The 19,607-nt window shown below is 33.3% G+C and overlaps 3 protein-coding genes and 2 long non-coding RNA genes across 5 annotated transcripts; 4 read left to right on the top strand and 1 right to left on the bottom strand.

The window, feature by feature from the left end:
- Window positions 1-960: 960 nt before the first annotated feature.
- Window positions 961-3,291, top strand: LOC122599332 (phosphatidylinositol 4-phosphate 5-kinase 7-like). Its single transcript, XM_043771829.1, has 2 exons — window positions 961-1,942; window positions 2,639-3,291. The coding sequence occupies exons 1-2, from the start codon at window positions 1,119-1,121 to the stop codon at window positions 3,072-3,074; spliced, it is 1,260 nt and encodes a 419-aa protein (XP_043627764.1). The 5' UTR covers window positions 961-1,118; the 3' UTR covers window positions 3,075-3,291.
- A 1,429-nt stretch (window positions 3,292-4,720) lies between these two features.
- On the bottom strand, window positions 4,721-6,853 carry LOC122600294 (60S ribosomal protein L37a). The gene is made up of 5 exons (XM_043773000.1): window positions 6,782-6,853; window positions 5,514-5,553; window positions 5,257-5,345; window positions 5,070-5,152; window positions 4,721-4,993 (listed from the first exon to the last, which is right to left on the bottom strand). Exons 1-5 carry the CDS (start codon window positions 6,782-6,784, stop codon window positions 4,930-4,932), a joined length of 279 nt encoding a protein of 92 aa, XP_043628935.1. The 5' UTR covers window positions 6,785-6,853; the 3' UTR covers window positions 4,721-4,929.
- A 3,654-nt stretch (window positions 6,854-10,507) lies between these two features.
- On the top strand, window positions 10,508-13,734 carry LOC122602083 (probable serine/threonine-protein kinase PBL19). Its single transcript, XM_043774816.1, has 5 exons — window positions 10,508-11,095; window positions 11,621-11,881; window positions 12,552-12,674; window positions 12,767-13,195; window positions 13,317-13,734. The coding sequence occupies exons 1-4, from the start codon at window positions 10,754-10,756 to the stop codon at window positions 13,193-13,195; spliced, it is 1,155 nt and encodes a 384-aa protein (XP_043630751.1). The 5' UTR covers window positions 10,508-10,753; the 3' UTR covers window positions 13,317-13,734.
- Window positions 13,735-14,864: 1,130 nt separating this feature from the next.
- Window positions 14,865-17,031, top strand: LOC122600915. The gene is made up of 3 exons (XR_006324109.1): window positions 14,865-15,037; window positions 15,125-15,235; window positions 16,758-17,031. It is a non-coding gene; the product is annotated as an uncharacterized LOC122600915 (long non-coding RNA).
- Window positions 17,032-18,206: 1,175 nt separating this feature from the next.
- Window positions 18,207-19,176, top strand: LOC122602090. The gene is made up of 3 exons (XR_006324154.1): window positions 18,207-18,397; window positions 18,476-18,616; window positions 18,943-19,176. It is a non-coding gene; the product is annotated as an uncharacterized LOC122602090 (long non-coding RNA).
- The last annotated feature ends 431 nt before the right edge of the window (window positions 19,177-19,607 follow it).

Here is a 19,607-nt window from a genome sequence, read left to right on the forward strand (position 1 = left end):
AGATAAAATCATGCAATACGGATGATACCCTTAATATTTATATGTCTTAGAAATATTATTGATTTATTAAGTAGTTCAAATTAATTTATTTAAGCCCTAGTGAGCTTATGTTTTTATTTATGTGTCATGAAAAAGTATACATTTATCATAGATATATTTAGTCTTAGCGTCAAATGTAAATGTATTTACTTGGAAATAACTTGTATAGATTATTAAAAATTTATCTATCCATAGTATTCATAAATGGAAACAATCGATGTGGTATATTTATAGACCTCTTATAATATTTTGTTATTGTAACTTCTGATTTTCTTTTGTTAAAAGTTTTGTGATATTAGTTAAATTCACGGATCATAGTATTGTTGTGGGTTCATAACAAGGTAAAAAAATATATGTAATAGTTTTTATTCACCAGATCATTAGCCCGTAAATATAGGGTATGTTTGAAACAAAAGTTTAAAATTGAGGCTGTGGTTAGTGGTTTGAAGCTGGAGTTTAAAAATGGGCTAGGAGCTGCGGCTCCTATTTCAACCTTTCTTCCATCACCTTTTATTTTAAAGACCTTTCACGGTTTTTAGCACCTTTTTGGTAAAACGTATATCCAAACAAGGTTATAATGATTAAATTTACTGTCGAGTTTGTAGATATATCACAGGTTCCCATTGCAAAGTTTTTTTCCCAATTTATTTACATCGCAGTCACTGATCGCAAAAAAAGTGGATGCGACGATTGATTCTAATTACATTTAAAAGAAAACTTTCATCTGATGATAAAAAAATATATTTATATTCGAAGGTCACATTAATATTTTCATATTAATAATTGATAAACTCATAAAATTTCTAATTTACAGTTATATTAACGGAAGGACCAATTATGCAACTTTCGAAACATATGTATCTATATCTGTATCTATATATATGCACCGTCCATCTTCATGCCTTTTGTTTTTCCCTCTTTTCGGTCTACAAACCAACACGGAAACCACCCTCAAAACCATCAAACACTCGCAAAGATCGATCCATCTATCCCGTCAATTTTCTTGAACACAAAACCGAGATTTTTCATGGTTTTCATGATTACTTATTCAACTAAAAAACCCAACTTTTCGATTATTAATGCGTCACAAAAAATCACAACTTGGTTTCGATTCAAAAAACCCTAATTGTAATGAACAAAAAAGGTTTAGTTTCAAGAAAATCACACTCATGAATCAACACAAGAAAGCCCATCAAAAATCTTTAATTTGTTGTTCATCATCTGAAGCTTTAATAGCTTCAAAAACTCTAGTGTTAAAAATCTTGAAATTTCGCCATGTAAAGCTATTTACGATTAAAGCCCCTTTGAGGGCTATAAGTCTTCTATTTTTAACATCAATATATATATTTTCTTACACCCATTATAAATCTTTGTATCTATATATCATATTCTTGACCTCCTTTGTTTTTTTTGGACTAATTATTTTTAAAAATGCAATCTTGAAGCAATCAAGAACACACCCACAAGTTGTTTGGTCAATTGGGTCAACAAAAAGTAGTAGATATGAAGAGGAAGAAGAAGAAAGTAAAGTTTGTGGATATTTTGTGAAAGTTTATAGCAATGGAGATGTTTATGAAGGTGAGTTTAATAAAGGAAAGTGTAATGGAAGTGGGGTTTATTATTATAATATGAATGGAAGATATGAAGGTGATTGGGTGGATCAAAAGTATGATGGTTATGGTGTTGAAACATGGGCTAAAGGGAGTAGATATAGAGGGCAATATAGGCAAGGATTAAGGCATGGATATGGGATTTATAGAGTTTATATTGGTGATATGTATGCTGGTGAATGGCTTAAAGGGGTTTGTCATGGATATGGTGTTCATACTTGTGAAGATGGAAGTAAGTATTTTGGGGAGTTTAAAGGAGGTGTTAAACATGGAATTGGTCATTACCATTTCAGGTAAATTTTTGGTATGATTTTTAGAATTTTTGTGTTATGTTTTGTGTTTGTTGTATTTTTTTAAATGAATCTTCTATATGGTTTGTAGAGGATTTAGTCCTAAACTCCTAATGTCCTTGCAAGAGGTTTCAGGTCGAACCTCCCTAGGTCATTCTTGGGAATAGCCGGGTAAAGGGTTATGAAATTGTCATGGGATATTTTAGGTCTTCTTTGCCTGAGCTTTTCTGTCTAGACCAAAGTTTTGAATTCTTCTTTTAATCTTTTCTACTACATTTTGTTGTAAAAGATAAACTGTGGTTGTTGCTCAAATGGATCAGAAACACTTCAATTTGTACTAAATGTGCAATTCTGGACAAAAAATGTCAGGGTATTGTGTTTTCTTATGCATTTATGATCCAACATTTTGTTTGAACTTGCATGATATTCCCAACTGTAGTTATTGTATAGTATAGTTATTTAACAATCTTACATTTTAGTCCCACTTATAGGCTTTGAAAAGATGTGAAGTACACAATGTTTAGCAGTGTTTCTCCTTATTATTTGTCTAGTACACCACTTTACCACTCATTGTTGTGAATGATATGTTTTGTGAAGTGCTTTCATTTATCTAGGTTTATGAGTTTGATTATGCTTTAGTTTGCTAATACAAGATTTAATTATCATATTGAGCTAATGTGATTGTATTTATGAATGCAGAAATGGTGACATGTATGCTGGTGAGTATTTTGCAGACAAGATGCATGGTTTTGGTGTCTACAGTTTTTCAAATGGACATCGATACGAGGGTGGCTGGCACGAAGGAAGAAGACAAGGGTTTGGCATGTATACTTTTAGAAACGGTGACACTCAATCGGGCCACTGGGAAGACGGCATCTTAACCATCTCAACAGCTCAAGACACCATCTCACAACAATCTCCAATGTCAATATCTCATGCCAAAGTTCTCAAAGCTGTTGAGGAAGCTAGACGTATAGCTGAAAAAGCAGTTGGTGCAGCCAATATGGAAGACAAAGTAAATAGAACTGTGGCAGCTGCTAACAGAGCAGCCAATGCAGCAAGAGTGGCTGCAGTAAAGGCCGTTCAGAGACGAACATACAACCACATTGATGATCCAACACTGCTAATCGTTTGAACACAGTTCTTTGACAGTTTTGTTTGGTCGGCGATTGATGAGCGAGAATAGGGATGCTTCCTGTTTATGTCCACTATTTTTAGGATTATAACTGAGAAGAGCACTACAGTGCTTTCGGTTCTTTTTAGTTTTGATGAGGTTTAGGGTAACCTTTTTTCTCTTGTTGTCCCCCCGTAACTGTAAATATATTTTACTTTTAACCGTAGTAGTTTCTGTATGCTTTGCCTTTGGCTTCTTGTTAAATAGGCTTGTGTTCATGAACCTCTCATGTGCAACTAACTATTAAAAATTTGATCAAGTTGTAGCTTATGATGGTGGGACTCAATATCCGATTACACATGGACCCACCATGAATGGATCCCCATCCAAATGTTGGCGTCTTTCTGCCTGTAAAGACACATTAATTTGATGCCATGATTTCTGTTGCACTTGGCGTTTTTGGTAAAAATGGATCCAACAAGCCCCCTGTTTTTGAGAAACAAAGTGTCAATGTGGTTTAAGCTTTGATTACATTCAATTTTTAGTATGTTATTTTGGTCAATTCTTTTTTTTTTTCCAATTCTCTAATTGGGACAATCGGATCAACTTTATTATTTCAAGTAAATAAGGCTATTTTCTTTAATTTATTTGAAAGAGTCGATAAATAACTAGATTGTGCATCAGTAAGAGGTCAGAGTAAACCCAATTGACAGTGGTTAGAAATTGCTCGATATAAGTTTAAATTGGTTAGAAAGAAATGCAATACTTAGATGACGATTTATGGTACCCTAATCGTACAATAAACTGCATTATACAATATCATTTCCTACTGTACTACACGGTCTACACTATACGATTAGTTTGACGAAGTCATCCAGATTCCTTTCAAACAAGTAATCAAACAACCACATAGAATGAAATCATGAAATCTGAATGTTAATCTACCAATGGAACAGAATAAAAATAACATGTATCGACAAACTGCAGCCTTACTAATTCAGCATCTTGGTGTGTATAAGACGTTCATGTTAACATTGCTTTTAGTTAAGGATGATAATATTTGACAAAACTTAACCTGGAAATTGACAAGAAATAAATGGGTTGGTTTCGATGGAGTAACTAGAAGTCTACTTTGTGAGGGGATAAAAAGACTAACCATAGAAGTACCTGATAACTCGGGTGCCTAATGGACTACTTAAACTCAGAGGGGAGAAGAGGGGGTTGACCAACTTACAACTACATTGGCTCTTCAAAGGCTGGTCCATGTGATCACGACATGCCAAGCCAAACCAAAATAATATGAAAACAAACTGTTCAACACATTTTACATAAGTCTATTTGACTTGTTCGACCTGAAACCAATCTTTTAACCTGAACCCAGCATATAGCTCAAACAAGTAACAACTTTTTTGACCTGATCGGTGACAGGATACCCAGATAACAAATGGAGACCACAAGTTGGGATAAAAAGATTTTACCCCAAAACTGGCTTGATCACCATTAACCAGCACTAGTTTTAGTGGGAAACATCATCAGATTTGTCTATGGCATCACCCAGCAGTTGGATCAAATTTCTACAAATTACTTTTTACTGGTCGTAGATAACAAAACTACCTCCAAACTCAAATTGAATCATCACCCACAAACGCAGATACAAGGTCCACATGTAGGAACTAAATAAGCATCAACCACATAATATCATGTTTTTGTGTAGCTTAACATCAAAATATTTCAAATAAAAAACAGAAGTTAAATCTGGAACTGATTCACAAAAAATGTCATGACCACTACTACAAAGCTGGTAAGTAAAACAAAGACTTAAAAATTGAGATATCATGATCAACATGTTGCTAATTCCCAGATAAACCAACTGCACTTAGCTCTCCGTTTGCTCCCTCAGCCTTCTAATTGTGCTCCTGACTGTCACAGCACTAGCAGTACTGTAATACACAAGACAACATCAGTAGGTGGAAAAGATTTATATTTGAAATAATAATAAAGAGGAAAGATCAGTACTTCAATGTGTATGCACCGCCTGCTTTAACTTTGCCACAATCCTTACAGCCCCAGATTCCAACAGCCTTTCTCTTCACAGCATACTGTGTAGATAAACAATCAAACATATGGTAAATACAGGTATATATTAGCACATAATCATCATTTGCATTATGTTTCACAATTAAAAAGGGCAATACAATGTTACCTTTCCACAGAATTCACAAAAGTACTTGCTATGCTGGCTGACCTCCATTTTCTTGATCTGCTTACGCAGACTAGCACCATAACGGGTACCTATAGAAAACCACAAAAAGTCCTATATATCAACTATACATAATATAACCAATTAAACATTAACATGCATAGATGTCTTTTACTCCGATAAGTTTATCAATGCAGATCAATGTCCTACACATATGCAACTCAATAAAAACTGGAGACTGCAATATACACAACACTCACCATACTTTCCAACGATGCCAGCCTTCTTTGTCCTCTTCGTCTGTAAATCAGGTTAACAACAAAAACAATTCAGTAGTCTGATAACCGTGGTGTAGACATTGAGTTTAATCCTTATTCTTTTTAAGAAGTCATTTGACCCATAAGTAGTTCATATTAATCAATAAGTTTGAAAAAAGTATAACATAAGGGTCATGCCACCACATAGAAAAGATAGATTACATGAAATCCGTTACTTGGTCAAATCCAACCTTTGGGTTCATAGATGGAATACAGAAAAATGTTCAACAGTTAAACAACCAAAACAGTAAAACTTGGTTCCATTTAACATCAGCTTTAATATAAAAGGCACACTATTATACAAACAGATCTTATTGAATTTCAAACTATGGTTAATAACAAAAAGTAACCAATGAGAAAAAATAAAAAATTAAGATTCATTATATATGAAAGACTAAAGCAGTAAGTCTCATTTATTGATGGTTGTGAGATGCAAAAGCTGCTAACTTCTAGAGGTAAAATTTATACACAAACTGTCTAATCATTGTCGGGTCATGATATAACTACTCAAAATCTAGTTCATGTTGATTTTAAAAGAAACAGGCAACACATTTGTTGAGTATGTCTATAACTCTATATTTGTACCTCAGGTTAGATAATCTTGAATCTTATTGTTATTGTTACCAAAAGTGATCACTAGCATTGCAAGTGTTTAACACATAAATACAATTATGCTAAAGCTACAAAACAATGATATAGTGAAATTGTATACCTATTTTTATATCAAAATTCAAAACCAAAGGTAATATTCTAACAAATAAAAACTAAACCTATTTGAAACAACCAGACAAGACATTACAATCGTCCAACTTATAAAACCGGTCACACTTCTTTTTTGCAAGTCAAACATTGATATACATTGCGTAGTTTAGCTTATGAGATATTCGAAAAATAAACAGACATGAATATTATATGCATCTCGCAAACTTTCACCTAATAGATGGTTATATGTACGTTTATAGTCATGAAAAATGTATATACAAAAACATTAAATCTTCTATCATCGCACATATGATTTTGGCCAATACTTTTATATAATTGGTATTAACAAATACTAAAACAAATGGCTACAAAAATATACAATAGATACATATGAGCAAAGTTTTAACAAATATTTACATGTTAGTATAAAACCAACAATATGTAAAGCATCATTTAAAGATAAAACAGTGTAATTGTTTATAAAATAATTATATGAAAAGATGGGTTACCATTTTGTTGAGTCTGAAAGAGAAGAGTGCTCAAGTTCCAGGTAATTTGACGGCTACCAAACCCTAAAATGATTCGATATGATGTATTTATAGACAATTCAATCGGGTTAGGGCTAATGTTTCGGGTCTGAGTTCTTTCAACCACTGGGTTGTTGTTTTCTTGAACTCTTGGGCTGGCTAACTCGTCAGATATCGTAACCAAATAGGTCTAAAAAGCCCTTTTGGTTTCTATTTTTTTACTTTGGGCTTTGAGCCTTTTGACAAACTAAATTTTTTAATTTGGCCTTTGACCACTCCTATTGTACGGTTTATACGTTATCTAACGATTAACATTAGATATCTTAAAATCAGCAAGTTAATCACTAAATCACAATTCACATTATTGGATATAATAAAGTATAAACGTATAATACCATCTTAATGACATATGTTAATCATTAGCATCACATGTAACATGTTCCGAAAAACAACCAACCCCTCTTTAGTTTTTACGAGTCATATGCTCGCGTAATGCGGCGGCAAGGAATGGTGATGGGTACGATGTGTGGCGGTGACGGTGGTGTCGAAAGCGGTGACGGTGATGGATGGTGGGTGTTGCAATGATGATGAATGTTAAAGTAATTGATTTTAAATACGGTAGTGTAGTTATTCAAGAGTTTAGGGGTTTACGTTGTAAATTACGAGTATTTCATTAAGTGTATTATAAGTATATTAGGTGGAGATGTTTAGATTAGTGAATAAATTATATGGGTACTTGGGGTAGTTTAAAGTCGTAATTTGAGGAAAAGGGAGGAGTTGATGCTTTATATAGTAGTTAATTTTTATCGATGTTGGTACAAAGTTTACTCATAAGTCGCGTTTGGTTCACAGAATTTGATGGAATCTGATATAATTAGAATTGAATTCCATTTCTTAGTGCGGTTGGTTGTTCAAAGAAGGAGAAATCTCATTCCGTATGAATGTCAACATTTCATCATTTGATGGAACGGATATTGGGATAGAGGTAGAAATTTCATTCATTCCGTCACTTGAATTTTCAAAAAATCAAAAACATTCCGTCAAATTCCAATTATTTTTTTATAGATTTCATTCCTCAAACAACATTATGTGAACTAAACGTGCCTTTAGTCTAGATGATTCATGTCATGAGTTTAAATCCGAAGGGAGGAATACATATTTAACTTAACTTACAATTTCTTGAAAACTTTTAACAAAATTAAGATTATAATACATTTTTAACAAATACCATGTTATTATTTTTATGGGAAATGATTATATCGTACTTATAATGTTGATTACGTGCTACTTGATTAGTTCTATACCGAGTTACATCTTCTTCGTTAGTAAATGCCGATAAACAATTTTTAGGCTAGAAGGTGATTTTGTTGGCATGAAGTTAATAGGTAATAATGTAAAAGATTTTGAGAAAAAGTATTGTTCTATAAGGTTATATTAAGAAACAGTTTTGAAATATAAAGACTGTAATTTGTTTTTTTACCGGTCAGTCGGATAATGATATCTATTAAAAAAAGCTTCTAATTCTCAAAATTAGAAGCTTTTGCACAATTTGCACCCAAAATTAGAAGCTTTTGCACAATTTGCATCCATTGCTCTAGCTAATTGTTCATCCTTTTTAAGTGTGATTTCTACCGTAGTTTTAAACGGATAACCCCAATTTACCAAAACTAGTTGTCACCCACCAATAGTAGAAAATGAGAGATCAAGAATTCTCACTAACACAACGGACTTGTCACTTTAAAAATTTGAACACAAAACTAAACAAAATCGATAAACTAGTTGAACTGAAATCATTTTTTAAATAATGTTGTTAGGGATTGGGCCTAGATATATAAATGAAAGATCTATATTCTAATCTGATATTCATTTGGAAATCAAAAATCGATTGTGTCAAGTCCTTCGTTTTCGTTGTTAGTTTTTAATTCTTTATAAGGGGCGAAATTAGACTATTCGGTACATTTGGATGATAAGCTTCTATTTTATAACTCTTTCAGTGCGCATGTGGCTTTGTTCGACAAGTTGTAATTTATATATACTGTTTTGTACTTTTTTTTTTCCTTTTTAATTTGTTCCATATAAAAGTATGAGTAATGATAAATCCTTTTAAGTTGTTAGCCTTTTAAATCCTCCTAATTAATAAAATTGTGACATGTGGAAAATCAAGGGTGAGATTAGGAAAGAGAATTAGTGGTATCCACATGTCACCATCTAAAGTTATTAGGAGAATTTTTAAGCTAATTTTTTTTGGGATAAATCACTTTCCTAAAAGCATTATTATTGTTATTATTATTATATTGTCTAAAACGCTCACAATCAGTCATTTTAGTTTGAGATAGATACCAGTAGCTATAGACCATGTTAAAGCATTAATTTCATTAGCTATTCAACCATATACTCCCGTTATTTATTACTCGTACTAGTAAGGAATGTCAAGAAGAAATATCGGGGTTCAAAAGCAACCATTTAACTTGGGCTATAGAGGGCTTTCAGTTTCCGGTTTTGTTGTAAATCTGATGGAGTGTATAGGTAGACAAGGGATGTCGAAACATTTTAATTACGATAACAACAATATGTGATAATGTATCATTTGGCCAAATAATTGTTTCAAAAGAATCCAAAAGGAAAAGCAAGTTGAGGAGACTTGAAGAACTCTACTTGACTTGTTTTTCCATTTCTACTTGACTTGTTTTTCCATTTCAATTTCAACGATTTTGTTCACATTTCATTTCGTGTATTATAATTATTATTATATTATTATGCTTTCATTTTTCACCACTTATTTCTGTTTTTTTATAGTTGAATTTTATATAGATCGACATGACCTCTATATTTATCCTTTTCATTATATTATCCTACTTACACTTAGATTTTACGGATACTAAATAGGTAAAACGTTTTTGAAAATAAAATGTTCAATGTGCCTTATGTTTATTATTATATCTTTTGACAAATGAAGGAGACCGGTGAGCGTTTTAAAAGGAGACAATGGCAATGACGTTGGTGATCGCGGTGGGACCCCCAAAGGTGACGCACTCCATGTGTATTTAATACATTGACAAAATAATTTCTTAAAAACTACTATATAGATTAAGTTAACAATTGGCAAAAGAAGGTTTCATGCTAGAGAAGCCAAGTAAAAATAACCAAAGAAATATTCTAAAAGAGTAATTCATCTAGTAATGCTATAACACAAATGAATTCAATATAGATGTTCTTAAACATCACGTAGAATCATGAAATAATTCTTATAACTTTTACACAATAATCTTAGAGGGGATTCCATATGTCCAGCTTTATCATTTTTACAACTTAATTTCAATTCACACAAACGAACAATAGATCATCACTTCTTCGTTATTCAACATAACTCGTATTTTTTTTAAAAAAAAATTATTATCTTACCATTTATCAAATAAAATTGGTTTGTGACCCACGTCTCTCTCCTTGTGTCCACTTCGTCGACTAAACGAATTGTGTCAGTTTGGTGTTTCAAAGCGATCGGAAAGTTCGGTTCAAGGTCTAAGGGTTTTTCAACTTCTTGTTCTTACAAATAAAAAGATTGGATAAGAGAGAACTTCTTAACCCCAAGTCAGTACATTTCCAACATAGTGAGAACGGGAGAAACAAAAACCAAATAGACTAACTTTTTGGTTTACCTTCGTCTCATGAGTCATGAATAGGGTCGTTTAGGACTCATTGAAACTTCCTTCCTTAAAATAATAGTCAAATTTTCTATTTTTCTTCTTCCTCTTTTGGGCTTTTTCTTGTGAAACCGTTTCACTCCTGTTTCCATCATCCATCCAATACCCACCTCCCTGTTTTCCACACACACAAACACATCCCTTTGCTATCACCACTACAATTTTCCTACCTGGGTTTGATTCCATTCCCCTTAATTCCCCCAAAGTTTCATCCTTTTTCACTAATTTATAATTCTTGATAAAGATTTCCAAGATGAAATGTTTTAGCATTTTTAGCTCAAAGAAAAGAGGGAAATCATCACCTGAGCTTAGGGAAGAAAACCCATCAAGGAAACCAACTGCAAGATTGGTGAAATCAACTGGGTCAATTGTATCTTCACCAAAAAGTATACCTGAATTGTACAAAGAAAAAGGACATAATTTGAGAAAGTTTTCATTTTCTGAACTTAGAAATGCAACCAATAATTTTAATAGGTTGTTAAAGATTGGTGAAGGTGGATTTGGTAGTGTTTATAAAGGCTCAATTAAGCCTCTTGATGGTCAAGGTGATCCTTTTGCTGTTGCTATCAAGAAACTTAATAGAAATGGCATGCAGGTATACCATCAAAAAATATCTCATTCTTTTTCCTTTTATGAATGATTTTATGTTTTTATAATGTTTGTTTGTTGTGTAGTTCAAGAATACATTGTTATATTTTATTCAATATACATTTGTTTTATTTTTTATGATTTTTTTGTGTGGAATATGTTGGGCATGTGGGAATTGATGGTTTGGATTCATTTGATTGGCATCTTATTCACTAGAAAAACTAACTTATTTTATCTTTTGCATCATAAGGAAGTTGCATTCGAATCAAATAAACAATTCACTTGAGTCTGAAAAACATTGTGATAAAAGTTTTAATTGCCACATTTTGGGTTATCATCTGCTTGTTATGCACCTTTTACGATTTGTGCTATGTTTTCGGAAAGTTAATTTGTTGCCACCCAAAATCTCATTGCCTTTCAGCTTTATCTTGTACTTTATGACAATAAGAAGATGCCCACATCTATTTATTTCATGGTTTTTATGGTCATTTTGCTTAAAGAAGCATGCTTTTTGACATTGTACAATTTGTAGGGGCATAAAGAATGGCTTGCAGAAGTTCAGTTTCTTGGTGTTGTTGAACATCCTAACCTTGTAAAGCTTTTGGGATACTGCTCAGCAGATGGAGAACGAGGGATACAAAGGCTACTGGTTTATGAGTACATGCGAAACAAGAGCCTTGAAGATCATCTTTTTGGCCGAGCATTGCCTCCACTGTCTTGGATAAGGAGACTAAAAATCCTCTTAGGCGCAGCTGAGGGTCTCACTTATCTTCACGAAGGTTTAGAAATCCAGGTATGTCTCACTATTACAAATCAGACACATTGTTGTATGCAAAAGACAGTAGATATGTGGTTTAACGATCTGTATACATTCATGCTGATACAGTTTGCTGTCTATCTTTGAAAAATTATAAGGCAGAACAAAAGTATACTGAAATACAATATATAAAATACACTTCGAGTAGAAAAAAAGGTTTTGGTATTACAATTTTTCTCAAAGTTGCATAGGAGTTTTGTTAAAGAAATTAAGTGATTAGTACACCACAACTTATTGTGATTTGATAAGTTTATCCTTGCACCATAAGGAAAGACAACAAAGTGTTTGAAATGCAACCGTTAAGTTGTCGAATGAAAACGACCTGTCGTGTACAAATCATTTCTCAAGAAGGCTATACATTTGCCAGAAGATTATTGCCTCAATTAACACATTAAAGTCAGAAAGTGCTGTATTCACACAGTTTACATTCAAGTAAAGCAAAAAAACCTAGAAAAAAACCTTAGAAAGTTAAATTAAGTCCCTGAAGTGAAAGAAATTGGGGCTGATTCTGTCACAACTTATCTGTGGACTGCTTACCAGCCCATAACTTCTCTTCACATGAATGTTGTAAATGGTTCCTGCTTATTTGTCATGCTCCCGATGTTTCGTACAGTAGCTCATGACTCGTTAATTTGCTCTGCATTAGGTGATATTTCGTGACTTCAAGTCTTCGAACGTGTTGTTGGACGAAAACTTCAATGCAAAACTTTCAGATTTCGGTCTTGCTAGAGAAGGACCACAAGGGGATCAAACTCATGTGTCTACAAGGGTTAGTATACCGAACCAACCGGCTACTATGTGGCTCACCTACCTTTCAATGACTTCACTCAAGCTTTTATGCTAACTTGTCATTATTTCTAGCCTGTAGGGACATACGGATATGCTGCCCCGGAATACGTTGAAACGGGTCACCTTAAATCAAATAGCGATTTATGGAGTTTCGGAGTCGTACTCTACGAAATCCTATCTGGCCGAAAGGCGATAGATAGAAACCTACCACAACCTGAACAAAAACTTATTGAATGGGTGAAACAGTTCCCAGCCGATGGCAAGAGGTTTCGGATGATCATGGATCCACGTTTAAACAATCAATATTCACTTAGTGCAGCCCGGAAAGTTGCAAAACTGGCCGATAGCTGCTTGCGCAAGAACCCTGATGATCGACCCACAATGAGTAGGATAGTCGAGGTCTTACAAGAGGCAATTAGAGAGTCAGAAGACAGTAGCATTTCTGAAACCCGGAGTCCGTTACCGGAACCATCTACACGGAGAATGGTTCATGTTTCTTAGGTAAGACTAACTATTTGATTGTTATGATCCGCTGATTATATGTAAAAACCAAAGGTTCGGTGTTTTGGGCTGATAGTGTTCTGTTTTTTGATGTTTTTTTTTTTTTTTTTTATGTTCACAGGTTACATTAAGACTGGAGTTGTGAGGTTTTTGTTGCTTAGAGACTATGTGATGCAAGGAAATAATTTTTTATTTTTTGTATGAATGAATAAAAATAAAGATAGGTTTCATATGTAAGAGTTCTCTTTGTACATACATATATTCAGGTGTGTTTTTAAGTGTAATAATGATATTCTTATTAACATTTTTCTTTTCAAGGTGATAGTTAACGAATTTATTTTGTCAATTTTGTTTGGCAGATGGTTGGATAATGCAAGACAAGTATATTCAACTAGCAAGTTGAATTGTTCATTTGTTTGTCTTTTTTATTCTATTCTATATTTTTTAAATTTAACAAATGTAATTGTATGTACGTAATTGCTGTGTTATTTATTTATTTTTTTTCTTAAATGTGTCGTAAAGCATATGATTTAATGTAATCAATTCTTTTTGTAAATTGTATAATTATTCATTTCGAAATGGTAACACCCAGAGTTTATTTATGTAGTTTGAATATTATTATTCGTATATTTTTTAGAACTTTTGAGTTGATTTAATACTCTGTCATGTGTTTTATGATACAATTTTGAAAACCCTTATTTGTTTAATGCTACTTTTCTATCTCTTCCATTTTTAAAATTTAGTAAAAAAAGATTAAATCTAACATTTGAAGATGGAATAATAGTTTGCTTACAAGTCAAATCAAATTTTATCAAAACAAAATTTTTCTTAATAATGATGAGTAAGCCAATATAGAAATGGGTGGATGGTGTACCTCAAAAACTAATCTCGTATCGGTTTGAAGGTTGATCACCGGTTTGCACATCATTTCGTCCATTGGGTAATTATTGGGTGGGGAGGAAATTGAGAAGGGTAGTTACTGACTTCTGTTTTCTCACTGGCCTCTCTCTCTCTCTTTCTCTCTCTTTTTCTTGTTTTTTTTTTGTTCTTTGTCTTTGTTCGAGAGATGGTGAGGCATTTTGTAAATGTGGGAAAAGGTGGAAATGAGTAGCAAATATGCAAAGGAATGATAAAGTACTCCCCACCATAATAAAAAAATAATGGTATGAGATATCTCTAAACAGGGTTTAACTAAAAGGATTTGCTAATAGGACAAAAAAAAGTCTTATCGTAGGAACTCGGTTAAGACAACATATATTAGATTTTACGACATTCGCGAGTATTTCATACTTTTTTGGAAAGCAAAAACTATTCAAGATCCGTCGTCCTGTATGAAACAAATTATTGAGTCTTCAATGTTGAACCAAAGAGTTTTCTCTCTTTATCTATAACTAGATATTCAAGATCCGTCGTCCTGTATGAAACAAATTATTGAGTCTTCAATGCTGAACCAAAGAGTTTTCTCTCTTTATCTATAACTAGATGAATTTCCACACGATGCAGTGTTGATATCGATAGCAACAACGATATGGTGGTGATAACGACAAGTGTTAGTGGCCGCGATTGCTGATGATGACTAAGTCGAATAATATTGGGTGTAACATGATGGCTGTTTGACCGCGAGTAATCCAAATCCAAATCCAAATTATGATTAAAAAAGAAAAAGAGAAAAAGAAAAAGGAGCACATAAAAACCCCCAGACATAAACACACAGTCACAGACACACTCCCTCATACAGAAGAATCTATTTATTTATTGTATGTGAAAAAAAATAATGGTGAAGAGGTTTACATTGATTGAAACAATAGCATCTGCGGCTCTCTTTTCAGGCGTTTCCTTCTGGTAATTATTTATTTATTTCCAATCCCCCCCATAGATATTTATATAATCAAATCAATATTAATTTGTATGGATTTATAATAATAATAGGTATGGATTTATGATCGGCAGAGAAACATCTCGGAAGGAATTAGGTGATTTAATCGCCGATCTTCGCCGTCAAACTCCTGATCCTAATCCTCCTCAAACTTCTTAATTTCTGTAAGCCACATTTATCTGAGTTAAAGAACCGTTGATGTTAATCTAAGTTAAAAATTTATATACATTCAATTAAGTGTTTATTGTCACATTGAACTTGCTAATATGATAGTACTAACTTACTCTAGACCGAATGATGTTTGGTGGTGCTGTAGAATAGATTGTTTCGGTTTTCCTGTTTCTTATGTCACAAAAGGAGATAACTTAGTGAAATTAGAGCCATCAGGTAGATGACTACAGTTTTCCGGTAAAAACATAAAAAGCTTTCCCCTATGAGTTGAAGCCAATCAGCTTTTCCAAGCCCTACCCCCCCTGTACACTGAAAACAGATGCCGAATATAACAGTGTGTGATACCGCTCCATACGGAAGCCACATCACCACGACATGGTTCCCCCTTGATACCATACCTGGTGCTCTTTGACGATGTAGCTATACATTGTGTTTGAAATGGTTTACTGACTACTTTTTGTATCGTTGGTGCACAAGATCTGTCTTTTCTTTTTTTTTTTGAAAAGTAAACTTCATAATTCAAGTATCAGCCAAAATGGTGATACCAACCAAACCTTACAACATATACACAGAATCACACCAAGATAAAACTACTCCAACTATTCCAGTTTATATTTACATTTTTCTTTCTATTTCTATACCAAAGAAACGCCAAAGCTTTAATATCTTGAACAACTTTCGCGATCCTTATTTGGGTGTTTGAGAACATTCTATCATTTCTTGCTTTCCATATGCACCAACACGCGACCATGATTATACCTTTAACCACTTTCTATTCTTTCTTCCCGAGACCCACATTCTCATGTATTTCAATGAGATCTTTTACCGAAAACACAAAGAAACTAGACACCTTGCACCAGGAACTAATGAACGTCCACACCATATTAGCCAATTCACACCCACAAAATAGGTGATCCACTGACTAATAGGATCTCTCTCTTTTGTTTTTGCTGATACAACGGCAGAAGTAAGAAATGCTTTTGATTAGTTTATATGTTGGTGGTAATTAAATGAGTCCAAATTGTAAATCAGTAGTGGTTTTCGTTTATAAAAGGCCTATATGCTGAATTTACAAGGGATGTGATGTCAATGGTATAATTACAGTATTACAGGATGGCCGCAACTGTGCACTTAGTTCCAGTTCTAACGGATGTTGGAAGAGTCACTGAATCACTTCATGTATGATACGTTTCATGTATAAAAGGGCATATGCTTTACCTCAATGAATGCTTAGGTTTATCTTTTTATCATTTAGGACAACCATGATGCTAATAGAATCTTGATTTTGCTGGCCTTAATAATGCTATATTCTTATACATGGTGGTAAGGGCTAGGAATGCTAAAGATGAATGTGCCATTATAGGGTTTTGTGTGTGTCGGTTCGTCTTTATCTAAATACTTCCATCAAAATGCTATTTATCGTTATCAATATAAAGAATGATTTTCATTTTCAAACTTAGAGATTCTGTTGGGTTTCATATGCTGCGAAGTTATACATGAGTTTGGTACATGCAGGTGGCCTGGTGCTTTTGACCACAGAACATAGCTTCAAGTTGGGGGCTTTGAGAAATCAACTAACGTCATGTTTTATTATCCTTTTTAGAAGTCATGCCTGAGTTCTGCTACAAAGAGAAGTATCATGTTTTTGAGGGCATTTTGATTAGGATTTTGTATTTTTAACCTAACTCTCAAATGTGCCCTTAAGGGGAAGGTGGCTGTAACATTGAATTACATATGGAGTGAAATTAATACCTAGTTTGGATTAGCTCAGTTACGAGCTTCATAGTTCTATGCTATAGCTTTTTATTAAAGCCCGGGAATCGTTGTTTCTTTCTTCATTTCTACTTTCAGAAAATTAGAAGGTTGTGAACGTTTGTCATTAGGATTTTCTGGTTGGCATCTTGACAGTTTGATCTGCTTGCTTGGTGTGAAGGTAAATGTAATATAATCTTAGGAGGTTAATTGAGGTGGCATATGTTAGGGTTTACACTGGCTTTGTTCAAGTTATCCATGGGAGGGCAGTGGAAATCTTTACATTACCCAGAGTTGTGAGAGGATCAATCATACGACCACAGAATTAGATCAAAAACACATCACAAAGTGCAAGTAGAGCAGTCAATGCTCGATCCAACCCAAAACCCAAAGGGGAAAAAACCCGCCAACCCACTAACTTGATTTTTTTGAGTTGGTTTCGAGTTGACCCATTGAGTTAGTAGGTTGACCCGTCAACTTAAAAATATTTTAAGTTTATATAGTTTTTAACCAGGTCGACCCACCAAGCATATGACATGTCAACCTGTCAATGCACAACCCATTTGACCTTAAATCAACCCATAACCTATATGATCTGAAATCAACATGCCAACCCACCAATCGGGTTCGTTTGACATATTTGGCTTGAAAGTTTCACATAAGGAAAAGTCATAATTTTTTGTTTTCTTAAAAAAAAAACTCAAGAATGAAAAAAGGATTAGTATCCTAAAATGTAACAAACATTAGACAAATGTCTATAATAGGAAATAATTAAAGTCGTGTGTATTATATGTAAACAACTCGAAATTATGTTTATTGTATGTAAGAAAAAATATACATGACAACCATATATAGCTGTCACTTGTTAGTTTTTAAATTGTTTAAATACATTTTCTTAAATACAATAAACATAATTTCGAGTTGTTTACATACAATACACACAACTTTAGTTATTTTCCAAAAGTTTGTTACATTTAAAGATATTTATCCAAATAAAAAAAGATAAACCTATTTTTATCTTTTCTTATTTTATTTTTATATAAAAAACTCAAGAATGCAGGTAAAATAAAATAAAGATAAAAAGATAATCTAAATTTTAACATTTAACAATCGTATAAAATCAACTAATCGTATTTTGTATCTCGTTTTCGAATCCTTGCTATTAATACGACAAAATAGAAAAAGAAAAAGGAGCACACATATGGACATAGTAGGTATACCTCGCATAAAACCCTCAAACATAAACACACACAATCACACACTCCCCATACATATAGTAGAAGAAGATACAGAAGAATCCAATTATTTTTATTATTATTTGTATATGTGAAAAAAATGTTCAAGAGGTTTTCATGGATTAAAACATTAACATCTACAGGTCTCGTTTCAGCCGTTTCCTACTGGTAAATATTTGTTTATTTGTAATATATATGTAATCAATCAATCAAATCTGTTATTAATTTGTATAATAATAATAATAGGTATGGATATAAAACCGGCAGAGAAAAATCTCGGCAGGAAATACTCGAATTAATCGAGGGTATTGTTCGCCGTCGCCAGAAGAATCTTGAATCTAATCCTCCTCCTCCTTCTGACCCTCCTTCACATTCTTTTTAATTCCGGTAATTTCATCTTAATTATATTTTTTTAAGAACATTTCGGGCAACCATGATGTTAATAGAATCTTGATTTTGCTTTTGCTGGCCTTAACTATGCTATTTTCTTAATATAAATGGTAGGAATGTTTAAAGATAAAACGGGCGATAACAGGGTCTTGTGAGTGTGTCAGTTAGTCTTAATTATGCGATTTTGATGCAGGGCTTTTTGTTTTACAGCATTTCCATCAAAATGCTATTTATCGTTACCAGTATAATGAACGATTTGCGTTACCGTTGTATGGGTTTCACTTGGTGTTATTTATTTATGCATGGAGTTTGGTAAAATGCAGGTGCTTTAAGAAATCAACTAACGTCCCGTTCCATTATCGTTCTTAGAAGCCATGTCTGGGTTCTGTTACAAATTAAGAGAATTAGCATGTCTTAATTTGAGGGCCATTATTTATATTTATTAGTAGTATCTTGTATTTTTAACTTAACTTCCAAATATGCCCTTATGGGGGGCAGGTAGCTGTAACCTTGAATTATGTATGGAATAATATGAATATCTAGTTTGGATTAGCTCAGTTACGATCTTCATAGTTCTATGCTATAGCTTTGTTTTGAATCCTGGGTTTATTTTCAAAGGTGGTTCTTTTGACTTTCTATAACATACGAGTTGCTATACATCATTGCTTTTTCTTCTTTTTTAAAATTAGAAGGTCGTGATCGATATATGTCCGTCATTGGGATTTTCCGGTTGGCATCTTGACACCTTGACTAGCCTGCTTGGTGTGCAGCTATATGTAATATTATCTTAGGAGGCTATTTGAGGTGGCATATGTTAGGTTTTCAATTGGCTGCATGACTTGAAGTCTTGAATTAACCTTTGCTTTGTTCAGAGGTCAACTCTGTCTCATCAAGGCTAAATGTAACATTATCTTAGTGTAACATTATCTTAGAAGGCATCAAGGCTAAATGTAACATTATCTTAGTGGCTTCGTTTATCCATTCATCG

The sequence above is a fragment of the Erigeron canadensis genome, chromosome 5 (genome assembly GCF_010389155.1).
Source record: "Erigeron canadensis isolate Cc75 chromosome 5, C_canadensis_v1, whole genome shotgun sequence".
NCBI lineage: Eukaryota > Viridiplantae > Streptophyta > Magnoliopsida > Asterales > Asteraceae > Erigeron > Erigeron canadensis.

What these genes read in the sequence shown, in the direction of transcription:
- LOC122600294 (XM_043773000.1), bottom strand. An exon ending in TGGCATCGTTGGAAAGTATG is followed by an intron (nt 5,346 to 5,513) that starts GTGAGTGTTGTG and finishes GGTTTTCTATAG; the next exon opens with GTACCCGTTATGGTGCTAGT. An exon ending in GGCGGTGCATACACATTGAA is followed by an intron (nt 4,994 to 5,069) that starts GTACTGATCTTT and finishes TGTGTATTACAG; the next exon opens with TACTGCTAGTGCTGTGACAG.
- LOC122602083 (XM_043774816.1), top strand. Translation starts at nt 10,754, where the DNA reads ATGAAATGTTTTAGCATTTTTAGCTCAAAGAAAAGAGGGAAATCATCA. An exon ending in TTAATAGAAATGGCATGCAG is followed by an intron (nt 11,096 to 11,620) that starts GTATACCATCAA and finishes TACAATTTGTAG; the next exon opens with GGGCATAAAGAATGGCTTGC. An exon ending in AAACTCATGTGTCTACAAGG is followed by an intron (nt 12,675 to 12,766) that starts GTTAGTATACCG and finishes CATTATTTCTAG; the next exon opens with CCTGTAGGGACATACGGATA.
- LOC122599332 (XM_043771829.1), top strand. Translation starts at nt 1,119, where the DNA reads ATGCGTCACAAAAAATCACAACTTGGTTTCGATTCAAAAAACCCTAAT. An exon ending in ATTGGTCATTACCATTTCAG is followed by an intron (nt 1,943 to 2,638) that starts GTAAATTTTTGG and finishes TTATGAATGCAG; the next exon opens with AAATGGTGACATGTATGCTG.